Raw genomic sequence first — 16,961 nt, forward strand, 5'->3', positions numbered from 1 at the left:
GCACCTGTTCAGCTAAAAGAAATCTTTACCTGCTCCTTTACACAAAGTATCACAGAATCACTAGGTTGGAAAAGACCTTTAAGATCATCAAGTCCAACCGTTCCTGAGCATCACCCTGTATGTGCACTGTAGCCATATCCCTGAGCACCTAATCTACCCACCTTTTAAATACATCCAGGGTTGGTGGCTCAACTGCCTCCCTAGGCACCTGTTTTGCTTTGTTTTGACCTAACTGTGTCCTACAAGAGCGTTCCTCCTGTTAACATGCAGGATGTTACAGCTTTCTGAAGTCCCACTGCCTGATCCCAAAGCTCCACATTTCCACAGACAAGTAAGTTCACGAACGGAAGCCAAGTCCTGCTGGCTCTTGGAACCCCCACCACACAGGCCCAAAGCTCCCCCAGGGCGTTCAGTGGGATGCCGCCAGCAAGGGTATTCTCCTCCTGAAGCCTCTGCTAGAGCTTCTTATTTCCAAAATGAGGGAGAAGTAAGAAAAAGGAAAGAAATCTCATTAGGAAAAACAGCCTGCAGTTTAATTGAAGTGGTAAATGCAAAGTTAAAAAAAAAATAATAAAAAACCTACACGTCATGAAAGGTAAAACAGCAGAATATATATATACACATATAGAGGTTTCCAAAATAGTTGTATCTTAAAGTAAAAACATATAACTCTCAGGAAAATCACAGGCAGTACCAATAGAGACATCCTGCTTAAATATTTGGTATTTTCAGTCATGAACATGCACTTTCTCTTCCGTACTTACGTCAGGAAAAGACAGGGTCATGCCGGAAAGTTCTGGTATCAGTATTCTCTTTTGACTGTTCCTTTGGAAAGAAAAGTATCTGATATTTGCTGTTCGTGCTGCTCCCTTACGTTACTGAACACAGCCTGGTTCGGTGCTCGAGGAGGGAGCAGATCCCTACACAGAATCTTTTGCCTGCTGCTGCTCTGGGAAAATGGGAAGCCAAGTTCAATGCATTGATTTGGATTTAATCCCTTAGAAACCTTTAGGCACCAAACAAACAGAACACCTCCATTGCTGATGCTCTATCATCTCTTGATCGTCTTTCTGAAGTTCACTGTGTGTTTCAGTGTTCTTCTCATTCCAATCATGGAAACTGGTAAAGAGCAAGAAGATCTTCCCTACCACAGAGTTCTGCTGCTTTTTGCTGACCAGTGTATAACAGGCACAATCTTCGTGCTGTCCAGAGCACAGAAAGTCCACTTGTTATTTTCACTAACAGTAAGACTCCTGAGATCTAAAAATCAAATCGATTCTTCAAGTGTTAACAATTAAGGTCTTGAACTTTGCATCTTTTAGATGATGGCTCTTCCATCTTCAGTGCTTCTGAATGCCCGGAATCAGATTTGCCCTTATCCCAGACAACAGTTATTCCAGACAGAAGGTACCCTCCACCTCCGCTCATTGTCAGTTTGGGATGGCTTCGATCTGGTAAGACCTTTAAAAAAACAAGCACAAACCAAAGGAAAAGACAAGTAACCACTCACCCTGTATGTGCATGTCACACTGTGTAACTTAAGCTCAGGGCTGGAAGAGGCCATTTTTTTCCCCCAGCCACAACACACAGCCAATACAAACCTGTAAGTATGTGCATACTGGAAACCAGTTACAGAAACAGGTAAGAATACAGGCTGCTGCCTTACCGATGACTTCATCAGGGCATTTCCAGCAAAACTATAAAGCCAAGCTTTGGGATACATGAAAGTCTTAACACATTCAGGACTGGTGTACTTTGCAAGAAACCACAGCTGACCTAACAAATGCATTAGGTAATACAGTTCTGGCACTGTAATCATTACACAGCTGCCCTTAAGGTGAGGCATACCCACCCACCATCGCTTTCAGTGACATGATACCCTTCTGTAAATGCTTTCTCTTCACTTACGCTTCCTTCTTGCTGCGACTGCCCCACAGGGCTACGCTGATCTACTTGTGCCCAGGAGACAGTGTAGCATCATTCCTAACTGCACCTGGACACAGTAACCCCTGCCAGGCCCAACTCCTGTCCACACTTTCATCTGCGAGTCTGTAACTGTTCCCAAGTTGGTTGCCTGATCAATAGTCAGTAACCATGGCCGCCCCTGAATTAAGTCAACCCCTAACTAACAATTCCTTATGGACTCCAGAAACCTGTAGGCAAGGAAAAGGTCAGTAAAATCCAAGAACTGGTGAGCTGCTTAAAAATCAGACGCATCTAGTTCCTTCCAGGCAACAGGGCACCCCGCACCTGCACACAAAGTTACTCCAAGTGACATTCTGCACCATAGACTTCTCTCCTTTCCACCATTCAGTTCCCAGACCAGAAACTTCTTGTTACTTCAGTTTCAGGAAACATGCTGTCTGAAAACATTGGTTCTCTAAGTTGCCACCATTCTTAACATTACTCTCTTCTTTTGTTTCTCCAGCTAGCAAACCAACTGGGAACTATTAAACACTTGTAATATTTTGCTGTCTCCCTTGCATGACATTAGGTTGTCCCTCAGTTTAGGCCAGCTGCTAAAGTGGCACAGCTCTTAAATCTGTGTGCTACACAAAAATGACAGCAAATGTTTAAATGAAATGCTTTGGAAGAAGATAAAAGTATTTGTGTTTGAAATTGTTGCAAGGAAGGTCAAACAAATGCTTGAGCTTATAAGCAGTTTCTGTCAGCCCCAAACCCACATGTTTTCAGAGCACTTGGCTCCCTGGTATTGCACAGTTCTGCCAGCCCCTTAGTGCAGGCCTTACCTGGAAGTTTCGTAGCCAAGTTTCAGACAGCTTTAGGTTAATAACACCACCTCTTTCCCTCAGCTTTGTGTAACATTCCAATAGTGGCTTAAAAAAAACACAAAGAACAAGTTATACAGCAGACTAGTCCAACACTGGAACTGTAACAGCTACAGTAACAAATTTGATTTACCTCTTTATACTGGCAGTAGACAACAAAAGGCCTGGAAGGAGCAACAAATTCCAGTAAAGAAAGTAATAAAGAAGTGGGATGAAACTTGCTGGCTACAATTAAGCTGCAAAAGAAATTTTACCCAAGTTAGTTTTTCTGCTTCCAAATCCCACTCACCAAGTGACATTCAGTAGACAACAAAAAGGCAGTAGACAACAAAAGGCCTGGAAGGAGCAACAAATTCCAGTAAAGAAAGTAATAAAGAAGTGGGATGAAACTTGCTGGCTACAATTAAGCTGCAAAAGAAATTTTACCCAAGTTAGTTTTTCTGCTTCCAAATCCCACTCACCAAGTGACATTCCTCCTACTTAGCGCAGCAATCAATTATAGCTTGAACGCTGCTAATCAGCGTCATTCTGTGTCTCTAACTGCTCCCCCAATAGAAAAACAAATCACAGTTTCCTACTAGTGTAATTAATAGGATAAACCACTCATTCCCTGAAGTGCCGTACGTTAAACGCATCGCAGAACTGCTAATTTCAGCTGCGCTGGGCTGCGTGGGAGTTCTTACAACTGAGGGATCTGCCTGCCACTTGCTCTACCCTAAGACCACTGTCCAAATATGATGTAAGGTCTGTGACTGTGAATTGTTCCCTAGAATGTAACTAAAGTTGTGGGTAATCTTCGTTAACTACAATTTTATATTAAAAAGTTATTGTAGAGAGAAAACAAACCCCTACCAGGCATGAATAAAAACCTTTTAAAAAGAAATGATGTCCTTGGCAACTTAAAGGCTTCTTATTTTATTCTTCATCCTCATTTTAATATCACATTATAACTCATACTTACAGATGCTTAAGATTCTCCACAGGTATCTAGAGTTTTTATATTAAAAAAAAAAATAAAATCACTGCTAAACTATACTGCAAGAAATGGTTAAGATTTAATGAGTTAATAAATGGTGGTTGGGCAGGAAGAACAGGCTGATTAAGTGACTTCTCTAGTACACATCGACTGCATGAAGAGACCCCTGTTTGTTCTCCAGGGGAATGTACAACGCTGGAGATACCATCAAACTTACCTACCGAAATTATGTTCCACTTTCTAAACATAATGGAGATAAAGAGAGACAATTCTTCTACAGCTGTTTCCATGCTGACTTTCTGCTGGCCACAGCCTTGCTGGCCTAGATTTAGCCCCAGTTCCAAAGTTCAAAAAATTCTGGCTCAGTAATTAAGCAAGTGAAGGAACCATAAAGAAAAGACTCCAGACTGTGCCTCAGAGGGCTCGGAGTGCCACCCCGGTGCTGCCGGGAGCTCCGCCAAGCAACAGGAAGGTAAGTGAGAGGTGAAAGAGGCTGTGACAAGTCAGATTCTGTGCTCTCATATGGCAGCACATACTGTGTCAGCAGGCAGCCTGGCCAGTCCCAAAATTAACACAATGGGTGAGAGGGGCGGAGGAGGGCAGGGAAGGGTAGACAGAGGGGGGTGGTATAATTGTGAGCACATGGAGTGCTGTTGACTATTAGAGAAGGAATTAGTTTATCTTAAAGTAGTCTTCTTTAGAAGAACCCAGATTCTTCATGGATGTCTTCCTTTATCCTCCTCAAAGACCTATGATGAACTTCACCTCTCATAAATGGAACAGAACAAAGAGGTCTAGGAGGAGGACTGGTTTACTACATAACAGCACAGAAGACATAAATGTTACTAAAATTGTATCTTCTACATTAAGTAGTAAATGTAAATTTCAGGACTTCATGTGGTAATCCTCCTGAAGCTGATGCCCATCTTGATGTAATGGGCATCCTTTGTCCCAATCTTCCTTCACACCGATGTTCAGCAGCTTTTCTCTATCCTTTCCCCATTTCTCTTGCAACACAAACCTAACCCCTACCTTCCCTGCCTGCTCCTCCTCACGTGCCAAGTCGAGTTCAAAGCATTTAATTCCGTGCCAGCTTTTCCTGGCTCAGCCAGCACATGTACCCCACGGTTCCTGAGCTAAACACAGGATGAGCTATAAAAGGCAGATGGCTGCAGAAAGGTGATTCTGACTGATCCATCTGGGACCCTGCCTTCAGGCAACCATCAACAGCTCCCAAACAAGAGATAACTACCAAAAAGGCTTCCTGGAACAAAATCCAAATCCAAACAGACTACTGTACACTACAGGGAGAATCGAGTGAAATCAGATACTCTTTTTCACAGTGCCAGACCATGCACAGACATTAGTTATCATGATAGGTGCAAGAAGCAGCAGTGAGGACCAAAACACTACCACTGTTTAGGCAGCTTAATGGTCACCCACAGGCGTAACGCGTGGCACCGCTGCTGCCAGACAGATGCAAGGTTCCTTTTACAAACCTCCTTTACCATTTTACTGCTTCAGTGAACAAGGAATGATGTGTCTCTGCCTCCCCCCACAAAAGGCTAACTCCATAACTTCAACGTTTTAGATGGGATATTCATGTTCTAGTATAAGTGTGAGTTAAAGCATTTAATCTTAAAAATTATACACAAGCATTTCTACAGAACCAGTAAACGTGTATTAAATTCTGTATAAGCAGAATGGCTCCATCCCCAGTGAGCCGATACTCACAGGGGGAAAAAACAAATATGAATGTTGTTAAATCAACTAAACTAATGTCACTTGTAACTCGGGTCACTTCAGTATTTCCTAAAAACATCACATAAAAGCCACCAAACACTCTTATGCTGTTGCAGGGCTGAATTCCTCAGAACATGTTTATCTCATTTGTTTTAAACTTCTGATATTAAATCTTCATGTTCAATTGTTCCTCGGGAACAATCGATCCTGGCTGAAGCAGGTAAAATGAAGTTAGATGTTTTTTCCTGTTTTCTAAAAGCAAACCAGCCAACCAACGCCAAACCAATAAACTTAAGTCCAATTTAATAAACTTTAAGCCTCAGGTTCTACTTCCCCAATTGGAATCCTGTGATTTTTTATTGGCAGCCAGTTTGTATTAAATTCTACCTGGATTTTGTTTCTCTTTGGATAGATTTTTTTTTTTAATGTTTACTCATAACTAGTCAGGAAAATGACTTTTAGATATGAGATTTCAAACTATTTCAATAACAGAAAAAAAGTCCCAACCAGGTAAGAACCAACCGAGACTCCAGGCACACCTGCTCGCTTGGAAATGCTAAAGAAAAAAATTAGGATGTGTTTGAAACACAGCTTTTACTTGTTCCAAAGGAAATAATTTTCTGTAGCTGTGCTTTCAAACAGAAGATCTTTCTGACTACAGAAAGAAAAACTCACCCATCAGCATTCTTCTCTTGCAACAACGCAGCAGTTTCTATTAGCTTCTTCCTTCTCTCCCTTTGCTTTCTTTGCTTTTCTCGAACCTTCGAACAAAAACCCCCAACAAACAAACAGTTTGCGCTGTAACTGGCAACGACACACTGGAGCAATATGGCATGGACTCAAGTTTCATTTTCATAGAATCACAGATTCAGAGAATGGTTTCCATTGGAAAAGACCTTCAAAATCATCAAATCCAACCATCTATCCAGCCCTACTAGGTCCACACTAGACCACGTCACCAAGTACATGACCTCCAGGGATGGTGATTCAACCACCTCCCTGTGCAGCCTGTTCTAGTATCTAACAACCCTTTCAGGAAATAAATTCTTCCTAATGTCCAACCTAAACCTCCCCTGATGCAACTTCAGACCATTTCCCCTTGTCCTGTCACTAGATACCAGGGAGAAGAGGCTGACCCCCAACCCACAAGAACAACCTTTCACGTAGTTGTAGAGAGTGATGTCGTCTCCTCTTAGTCTCCTTTCCTCCAGGCTAAGCAATCCCAGCTCCCTCAGCCGCTCCTCATAACACTTGTCTTCTATACCCTTCACCAGCTTTGTAGCCCTTCTCTGGACAGGCTCAAGTGTCTTAACGTCCCTCTTGTAGTGAGGGGCCCAAAACTGAACACAGGAGGAAGGCTACAAAGATGATTAAGGGCCTGGAGCATCTCCTGTATGAGGAAAGGCTGAAGGATCTGGGACTGCTCAGCCTTGAGAAAAGAAGACTAAGGGGGGATCTTATTAATGTTTATAAATAAATCTTAAGCATGGGATGCAGAGGGAAGTGTCCAGCCCCTTTTCAGTGGTCTGTGGAGACAGGACAAGGGGCAATGGCTGCAAGTTGGAGCACAGGAAGTTCTGCACCAACACGTGGAAGAACTTTTTCACAGTGAGGGTGACAGAGCCCTGGGACAGGATGCCCAGGGAGGTGGTGGAGTCTCCTTCTCTGGAGATATTCAAGACCCATCTGGACGCCTATCTGTGCAATATGAGCTAGGGAGCTGCTTTGGCAGGGACACGATGATCTCTCGAGGTCCCTTCCAACCCCTACGATTCTATGATTCCATGATGCGGCCTCACCAGCACTGAGTACAGGGGAAGGATCACTTCCCTGCTCTTGCTGACCACACTGCTCCTGATACAAGCCATTGTATCAGGATGCCACTGGCCTTCTTGGCCACCCGGGCACACTGCTGGCTCATGTTCAGCTGGCTGTTGATCAACGCCCCACCCTTTGATGGCTTAATGTAAGACAAAAGACAACTTTCAAAGTTCTAGCTTAACACTTGAATAAGCTGTGCTTCATGTTGGATTTTATGTACCCAGCTGTTGTAAAACTTGAATAGATATAATATATATTCTTACGTTTTCTTTGTTTTCTTTTTCTCTGCTCTCTTTAAATTCTGCATCTTCTGCATTGATGTCCATTGTTTCCTGCTCTTCTATTTGGTTGATCTCCATAGCTGCTTCAGTAGTGGATTCCTCCTCTGCTTCCTGCAGGGACATCTGCTTCTCATCAGTCAATCCATTGCTTTCTTCTTCCACTAGCACGTTATCTTCAGGCTCTGAAGGCAGAGTCTCAGTGGAGAATGTCCCAGAGAGAAGACTGTCCACTTTGCTGAGAGGAAATTCATGAAGATTATCGAAAAAAAGCTTTGGAAATCCAAAGCAACTGGTAGCAGCTCTAACGGGTCCCCCTCCCGGGTACATCTGAATAATGGATCCATACCCTAGGAGAGCAAAAGAATTGAAACTACATTGGACAGCCAGGATTTCCTAAATTGCTTACATTTTCTAAATTTTTAAAATGCTTAAATGAAGCATTCATTTAAGAGCAGGTAAGAGCAAGCTCTTAATCTAACCTTCCCCACAAGTAACATTTTCTTGAAGTGTGGCTCAGGGTAGAAAAATGTGTTATTGGAAAGAGATCAGTCACTGCGGTTTGAAAGGGCGAGGGAACTCAAAGGTGACACTTGTAGCCAACTTGCATTCAGGGTAGGCACAGAACACAGAAGCAGTGACAGATCATTAGAAAGGCTAATTTAACTAAGAATTAAGACAAAAATTTTACAGTGTTTGTTATTTAAGACTATGACAAAAAATAAAAGGTAATTTAAACAACATTAACAGGCAAAGAATTTCTTCAACATCCAGACTGCCCCTCCAAACAAGATGTCAGATGTGCAAACATACTTCTTCCAGGGTTACAGTGAAGTTCCATCTTATTTCATTTACTTCAGAAAGTATCCCTATGGCCAAAAGCTACTGAAACAAAACCAATCTATGTTAGAACTGCCTCTGTGTTTTGCAGCCAACAGACAGCGCATGACCGCACAACATCATGTCACACTTCCTACCTTTCCAGGATTATGGAATATAATTGTCACCTTTCTGTACTGCCTTTGAGTGACTTACAAAGAACCTAAGTCACTGAGCTTGAGAAATGAAAACCAAGTCAAACTTCTGCCAGTACACACTCAAGAAAATGTCCTATGTTACTTTTCAAATGCACATTTTGCTGATTGTAAATCTCTGACACAATAAAGATGAATAACAACATTTTCAGTGCTGTCACTATTCTCCAACATAAATACAAGTACCTCTGACCAATGGAGGCAGTGAAAGTAGATTTTAAATACTGAGGAAGCATTTTGAAGTACCACCTTTTCAAAGCATTGCGGAGACATGTATTTCTGAAGTTTCAAAAGTTGAGCCCCAACAGCCTTACTTACCTCCCATTCGTTCCATCACTGCACCCAGCACGAGGCCAGCACATGTCTCCATTACAATCATCTTGTTGCCAGCACGGATGTTTCCTAAAGTCAGCATCTGAGCTAGGGTGTCGTATCGCAAATGGCTAGAGGAGAGAGGGGTTTAAGAAATACCTAATTAGTTTTCTTAGAATAACACAACGTCTTAGCTCGGGAACCTGTCAAAACAAGTTGGATTACAGGCAGATTTTCAGGAATGGCATCAGTGGCCTTCAGAGTCACCCCACAACTTCTTTGTAATAAAGCAATGGAACCAGAGCCAACAAGAAAATTCGGGTTACAAAAAAGTATAGCAAAAATAGGACACGAAGAAGGGTGCGCATAATAAAGTGCGGTGCCAGTCAGACCAAATATTCTTTAATTTTGTCACTGTTCTGTTGGTCTCTACCATTTTGGTTTTGTAAAGACCAAATAGTATCTCAACATATTTCCTACCCCAGTAATGAATCCTTAGCGATTTTCATCTGTTTTGCAGTAGTGCAAACTGCTTGCAATTCAGGATCAAAACCCAATGCTACTGACAGCACTGTCAAGACTCAGTGATACCTGAGGAAATTACAACTCATCTTCACAGATAAATAAAGCTAAGGGAAGAAGGAAACAGGTTTCACTTGCATAGGTAATTAGCAAGATGGAGGTGGTAAAAGCTGACACTGCATGCAAAAGAGTTTTCCTCTTTGCTGCAACAGGACACTTACTCATTCTCTATATCACATAGTTTTTAATTAATTTACAAGCTTCCTATTAAGAGGTAAAAAAGAAGAAATGTGATGAATACTCTGGTATAACATGGTGTGTTGAAAAATACTAAAATATCTTTCTGTTACAATTTGAAAAAAAAAACCAAAGTGAAAACTTACTTAATTTTTCCAGGTTCCCTTGCATAATACATCGTTGAAAGAATGCGAGTGGATGGTTTCACAATTGTAATAACTGCTTCATATCTGTATGAAACACATGGTGATGGTCTTACTTTAAGCTCAACAAATTAGAGTGCTAAGTATTTTCCAGATTTTAATATTCACTTACTTTTTCTTCTTCTTCTTTATGTACTTATCTTGAGCAAATTCTGTTTTGTCTCGGAATGTTGTACTGTTCTCTATTAACTGCTGAACTATTTCCTTGGAAAAGACAATATATTTTTATTACAGGTAGTATTTATTTCTCATTCATTTCATATGTGGCATTTTTTTAAACTACCACTGAAAAGACTTTTTTCCAGCAGAGGCACGTATCCCATTAACTTCTACTGATATTAACAGCAAAGTAACTTTCTATTCATCAACACAAAAAGCGAGGCACTACCCTGACTACGTGCAGGAATTAAATCATTTACTTCTAAGTGCACTTCATCTAAATAATACTGGGGAAAATGACAAAACTGGAAACCGGGTATTTTGTGGGGGAGGAAGCTGGTAGGAGCCAAAAGTAACTCCTAAGAGAGGGCAGGCTCACACGGCCAGAAATGAAGAAAAAGTAGGATTGCTCCTTCCAGCATCAGCAAGTTGTTACTTTGGCCCTTCCTTCAAAGGTGAAGGAGACTACCCTGCTCTAAACGATTGGCTATTTTTAATTTCAGTTTGTTAGAATGAGGCAGAGAGATATTTATTAGTATTTGTTATGGAACAGCTGACATACACTGTCAAACATTCCCCATAGTATTTGGATTGCATGACAGCAAATGAAGTCCTGTGTGAAGCTATGGTGCAAAAATATTTCACAAAACCATAACAAATTTGACCTGATGTCATATGCAATATTTGTTTTAATCCAATTCCCTCTTTGGATCTCTTGGCTGACTTTAGCATGTCTATCACTGAAGGCATCTTTTTTTTTTTCCATTTTCTGCTAGTTTTTCCCTTATACTCTGGCTATTTATCAGACATATCCCTTCCCCCACTTAGTTTCTTCTGCTTCCAAACTGTGCTAGACTCCTCTACCAGCTCCTTGCAAGGAGCTGTTTCCTATAATACTCTGACTTCATCCTTCTCCAGCTCCCAGGTTTTCCCAGCATCCCAGGTTTTATTTCACAGTCTCCCCCCTTTGCCAATCCAGCTCTTCCTCCATATACTATCAGGTTCCAGCTGGGGAGATCATTAAGATCTCCAACATAAAAAAGCTTTTCTTGCTCAGGGTTTGTCTCCATGCCTGTTATACAGGAACAAATGCTGCAGAGTGCTATTTTGGCTGTTTGAGTTGGTAGTCTAACTGCTAAAACTGCAAGTTTCTCAAATATGTAGGAAGAGCACTAGTGTAACTTGGTCTCAGAGGAGTTTGGGGAGGAGGGTGGTGAGGAATGACAGAAGGAGCACTTTCAATGCAGATGCTGCATCTCCCATTGCACTTTAAGAACCTGCTCCAAAATATAGCCACCAATACTTTTCACTTGCAATTGCTACTTTTCAAGCCATTATTTATGAAGGTCAATTAAAAATGTATCATTAACAGTGTGAAACAGCACATCTTTCCTTTCTAATTTTTTTTTGTTTGTCTCTGGAAAAGAGTTAAATGCAGTGTTTAGGTTGTTTTGTTGTGGTTTTTGTTCCAGTAAACTCTACAGCAAGGAAACCAGGGAATATTTCTCTAGGTTAAGCAAAAGCCAAAGGGAAGATGCAACTATGCAATGCCCTGGAAATCTATGCCACTCCATGTCTTCATCCCAACACCTATCCCTCAGCACCTGGGAAGGATGTGGGAAGTGATGGGAAAAAAATCAAACCCTGTTAACACCAAGGTTGCTTTATTTCAAAGAACAAGCACCTCTAAACTGAGCCTGTGTCACAAGGACACGTCATTCACAAACACGAGTTCAAATTTTGCCAGACACTTGTGGAAGAACAGTATCTACTACTGCTAATGCCACATAGTCCAAAGGAAGTATGCAGTTACCAAAGCAGCACACTTTAATAACAGCAGAGTAGATGTGTTGGCACAGGCATGCTGAGGATGCAGAGAAAAGCCAGAGTGATTTGCCACAGGCAATACGAATGAATAGAAATCGGCAAAGCTATGGGAGCGATTAGTACACTCTTCTCTGAGTGTACACCACCAGCAGCACAACCATGGAAACAGAAGGAATAGTATTCCAAATCCCTCGGATCCATCCACCATTTAGCAGGCAAAAGCAGAACATTTGCTCCAAAGAGCTGCTGCAAACAGCAAGATGCAAAGAGGAGATGAACTTCATATAAGCATGAGCCATTTTTTATTTTTATTAGAAAGGGTAAACAGAGATGAGAGAATTTTGACAGGTAACGTGCAGAACAGAAGTGGGTGCAATGGTTTGCTAATGTTTAAGATGGCCTACTTAAGTGTAGGGGGAAGAAGGGAGTTGGAGGGGCTCACACTGGGTAGTGTAATAATCGTAGAGAATTTTCTGGATTCTCATATATGTGATTTGCAGAGGTGAGAGGTGGAATGTTGCAGTTTTGTGAGGCTGTGCTGTTCAAACTTTTTTTGTAAGCAGCAGTTACGGGTTTTCTGCCAGCCTAAACTATAAACAACGAGCAATTCAAGGCCAAAGTCGCGGCCCAAGAGACAGTCACAGCGCCTCTGAGAATCACATATAGGAGAAAACAGCCCGGAAGCAGCTGCATTTTGCCACCGGAGAAGATGTAACGAGCTGTGCAGACACCAAGTCTGGAGAAGGGCGGGGGAGGAGGCGGCCCAGGTGCCGGAGAGAAAGATGCCCCTGCAGCCCATGGAGAAACCCATGGAAAAGGCCGAGACCCCACCTGCAGCCCATGGAGGGGCTCCACGCTCCATGGAACAGGTGGAGACATAGAGAAGACACGGTGACCCTACATTGGAACAAGGCCCTGCCAGCACTCACAGCCATGAGGAGAAACAGACACAAAGAGATGAGAGAGAAATATTTGCATTGGAACAGGTTTGCTGGGGGGAGGCTTGGAATCCTGTGGAGGACTGGGACTGAGAGACACTGTGATAAAGAGATAAAGCCCTGTGGGAAAGGATTCAAGTTGGAGAATTTTGTGGAGGACTATCTCCTGTGGGTGAGACCCCACGGTGCAGCATGGGGAGGCTGTGGAATGAATGCCTTCCCCCCTGGCCGAGAAGGAAACCAACTTGCAAGGGACTGACCGAAGCCCCCATCTCCCAGTCCCTGCCCCCCTGTGCTGCGATTGGGGGGGAAGAAGGGAGTGAAATCATGACTAGAGTGAAGTCTGCTAAGAAGGGCAGTGGGAGGTTAGAGGTGTTTTAAGATCTGGAAAAGGAAAACAGCTCATGACGAAGTAACCGAGAACCCCATTTTCCCAGTCCCTGCCCCCCTGTACTGCGAGCAGGGGGAGGAAGGGAGCAAGATCATGGCTAAAGGGAAGTCTGCTTAGAATGGAGGGGTGGTGGGAAGGTGCTACCAAGAACCCCATTTTCCCCAGCCCCTGCCCCCCCCGTGCCATAGCGGGAGGGAAGAAGGGAGCAAAATCCTGACTAATGTCTGCTAAGAAGGGAGTGGTGGGGGGAAAGTGTTTTAAGATCTGGTCACACTCCCAACTCCAGTTTTTTCACTGTTCTTCGTAGTGTAGTGTAATAAATTAGGTAGTTTCTCTCTTCTTCACTTTGTTTTGAGTCTGTTTTGCCCATGTCATTGCTGACAGGATGATCTCTCCCTGTCCTTATTTTGTCTCCTGAGCCTCTTAATATATATTTTCTCCCCTATGCAACTAAGAAGGGGAGTAATAGACTTTGGTGGGCATCTGGCCTCCAGCCAGGGCTAAACCACCACACAACCTTAAACAAAGTTTTCTCTGAAAACAACCTCTGCATTTTTGTAAAAACAGGTATTTAGGAAAAAACATGATTTGGGCAGAGCAACAAAGAAAAAGCACTGAAGTCTATACACAGACAATAGCCTATTTCATCAATTAAAATATAACCATCAAAGTAGCAGACACCAAATCCTTATCCTTACCTGTCCTTTAATACCCTTGTCCTTCAAAGCCTTTATGTCATCATGAGTCAGTTTTTGAGACTTTCCATCGTCAACTATGTTACGATTATCTGTACCAGCTTCTTTTGTTTCTAAAGGAAAAGGATACAGATTTGTAAAAATGTAGCTGTGACAATCTTTAAGTGGAGAGAAACACATGACTTTAGTTTCACAGAAAGCAGACCTTTTAGGATTAAACCCACATGCTTCAGGGCCTTGCAAAGTAGTGCCTGAGCAATCAATGAAATGTATTATGTTAAATACACCTTAATATACATATTTACCTAAACTAAGGTTCAAATTTTCTGCCATATGAAAAAGCTTACTTGTTACAGGACTAGTGAAACAGCAGATCAAGACACAACGATGCACTTTTATGACAGAAAATATAAGTAACATTAACCAATGATTAATAGAAAGCCTTTGTGTCTTCTTTGGTTATTATCAAAGAAACAAATTAATTTGAACTCAGTTTTCCAATCACTCATCCTCTGTAATACCTGTGGCAGTCTCTTCCACCTCTTGCTTTGGCTGGAGGTTTCCACCACTGGTTACTTCAAATGTAGTTCCATAAGTATGCCCGATGGCGTTATCCAAATAGAACCACTGCTTCTCAAAAATAATTTTTCTGAAATAATAAAAAAGTGGACGATATTAAAAGGAGTATTTTTAGTATATCTAAAAACCCACAACAGTTGAAAGCAAATTATGGTCTCATATATGCCATTCTGTATATGCTATTTTTATCTACAGCCCTGAAGAAAACCAGGACAAGCCTAAAAAGTGAAATGCTAACATCTATAAAGTACAAAACCACATTAAACTGAAACTGGTTAGGGAAGAACAGAAAACTTACATCGAACATACAGTAAGAAATTGGCGGGCTTTTTTCAGTTCAGAAGAATTTTGAAGTGGCAGATAAACCAAGTTGAATTAGCACCACTTTTGACAGAAAAACTCAGAACAAGGCAAGGAATGAAAATCAAGTATAGGCCAGGCTGGATGGGACTTCGGGCCACCTGGTCTAGTGGAGGATGTCACTGCACATGGCAGGGCGTTGGGACTAGATGGGCCTTAAGGTCCCTTCCAACCCAAACCAGCCTGTGGTTCTGTATTAAATCTTGGCTGGATCACACTGATTAGCACAGAAAGATGAGCATGGAACTGTATTCTGCAGAGCTCCTTGGAAATAAAATTTGCCAAAAGACTATGAAGAAAACAGACATCAGAGTGTGTTACATAAGCCCCAAAATAAATAATAATAATAATAATAATAATAATAATAATAATAATAATAATAATAATAATAATAATAATAATAATAATAATAATTTTAAAAATCCCTTTCATTTTTATTGTTCTAAGGGAGGTTTACATTTTTTCCTCTTCACAGAAAAAAAGCCTTCTTCATACCCTCAAAGCCTTTAACTTTCAGGCTGACCTACAAAGGTTTCCTTGCTGACGAGAGAAATGCTGATCTTGTCAAATGAAACAGGTACCAGTGTACGTACCACACTCACATTTGAATCAAAACTTACCAACATGAGCTCTTATGCTGTCTATACCCATAGCTAGTTCTGAAGTTAAGTAAAAACATTATTTCCAGCTTTCTACACGCACACATTTTACATATACTATTTGTATCCCCAAATATAATCTAGAATTTCAATAAAGGATTAGAATAAAGTTTTCTCAGAGACATTACCAACCCCTCTTAATAAAGAGCTCACGAAATTATACTTGCTCGCGTCACATGATCTCGTAGTGCCCTTACCCTCCTCAGGTTATAGAAAAGGAAAAATTAATGCTAAAGTTCTCTAATTTCCCATGGCAACACTTACTCTTTGACTTTTTTATTCCTACTTTTATGATAGGGGTTTGAAACAAAAACTGAAACAGGACCTAACAAACAGATATGGCAGCTAACAGAGCAACTACCCCAACTTTGGTGACAGATTCTACTGTGAACATTAAGCCTATCAATAACCAGCATTCCCAAACCTCTGGGTCTGAGCTATGCCATTTTTAACCCAGTCTCATTCAAGCGTAGTACCTTTAAATACCCATCCTACTCAATCGGATGGCTGGCCATATTACCCAGCACTGACTTCTACACATTGGTCTATAAAACTGTCCTGCTGCAAAGGGAAGAGCCCAGGCTGTGTGCACTGATTACAGTATTTCCTGCTGGGATGCAGGCGCTTCTTGCTATGCCAGTTAGCCTAGGAAAAAAAAACAGCATCCTCTCCAAAACAGTAACTGTCCGGAACTGACTGCTAGCATCTTCCTACAGCCTTAACATCGGCATCAGCTACTGAACCTAACTCCTATTACCAACAAGGCAATTCCTCACAGAAATGACAAGCCACAGCAAGGTAACTATGGCGAATACATGCTTCTCAGGCTGCTGCACCTATTCAATCGGCAGCAGCTTGATGGTGACAACACGAAACCACGTTAACTCTCTTCCAAATTCTTGCACGAAATCCGAGAACCAGGCAGAACGGCGAATTATTCTTTTTTTTGTCATAGGAGCTGAGGCAACATTAAAAACTGCCGCGTGCCTGTCACGTCAGCCTAACGAGGCCGCGATTTCTGACCGGCCAGGCAGGAAAGCTGCGGGTCACAGGCACCCCGCTCCCCGCCCGTCCGGCGCGGCGACCACTGGAGTCGCCTCACGGGAGGAGAGGGGTGGGGGGCGGGGTGCCAACCTCTGCTGAGGGGCAGGTGACAGGCAGGATCGAACTCCGCGGGTCGGACGCTCACCTCCGCCGCAGCACGGGTACAGCTTTGAAGACATCGTCCCGCTTCAGGACGGCGCAGTCCCCCTCACAAATGCGCGAGCCCGACCACCCCACACCCTCCATTGCCCCCAGCCGCTTGTGCTCCCCTCCGCCAGCCAGGTGCCTACCGCGCAGGCGCAGCTAGCCCTCCTCCCAATGGCGGGACCGGCGACGGAGACGCAGCGCCTGCGCGCTGGCGCACGGCAGGCAGAAGCGGAGGGCGAGTGGGCGG

At 42.6% G+C, this 16,961-nt stretch overlaps 1 protein-coding gene across 1 annotated transcript; it reads right to left on the bottom strand.

Moving 5' to 3' along the window:
* Positions 1 to 517: 517 nt before the first annotated feature.
* TRMT6 (tRNA methyltransferase 6 non-catalytic subunit) lies at positions 518 to 16,814 on the bottom strand. The gene is made up of 11 exons (XM_084261919.1): positions 16,713 to 16,814; positions 14,447 to 14,574; positions 13,929 to 14,038; positions 10,028 to 10,119; positions 9,859 to 9,942; positions 8,960 to 9,084; positions 7,593 to 7,957; positions 6,184 to 6,269; positions 2,923 to 3,025; positions 2,751 to 2,837; positions 518 to 1,461 (listed from the first exon to the last, which is right to left on the bottom strand). The coding sequence occupies exons 1-11, from the start codon at positions 16,811 to 16,813 to the stop codon at positions 1,288 to 1,290; spliced, it is 1,455 nt and encodes a 484-aa protein (XP_084118045.1). The 5' UTR covers position 16,814; the 3' UTR covers positions 518 to 1,287.
* Positions 16,815 to 16,961: the final 147 nt, after the last annotated feature.

This window comes from Gallinula chloropus (assembly GCF_964237585.1).
Source record: "Gallinula chloropus genome assembly, chromosome: 3".
Lineage (NCBI taxonomy): Eukaryota > Metazoa > Chordata > Aves > Gruiformes > Rallidae > Gallinula > Gallinula chloropus.

What these genes read in the sequence shown, in the direction of transcription:
- TRMT6 (XM_084261919.1), bottom strand. Translation starts at nt 16,813, where the DNA reads ATGGAGGGTGTGGGGTGGTCGGGCTCGCGCATTTGTGAGGGGGACTGC. An exon ending in GGTGGAAGAGACTGCCACAG is followed by an intron (nt 14,039 to 14,446) that starts GTATTACAGAGG and finishes CTTTTCCTTTAG; the next exon opens with AAACAAAAGAAGCTGGTACA. An exon ending in CAAGAGAAGAATGCTGATGG is followed by an intron (nt 3,026 to 6,183) that starts GTGAGTTTTTCT and finishes TTTCTTTTGCAG; the next exon opens with CTTAATTGTAGCCAGCAAGT.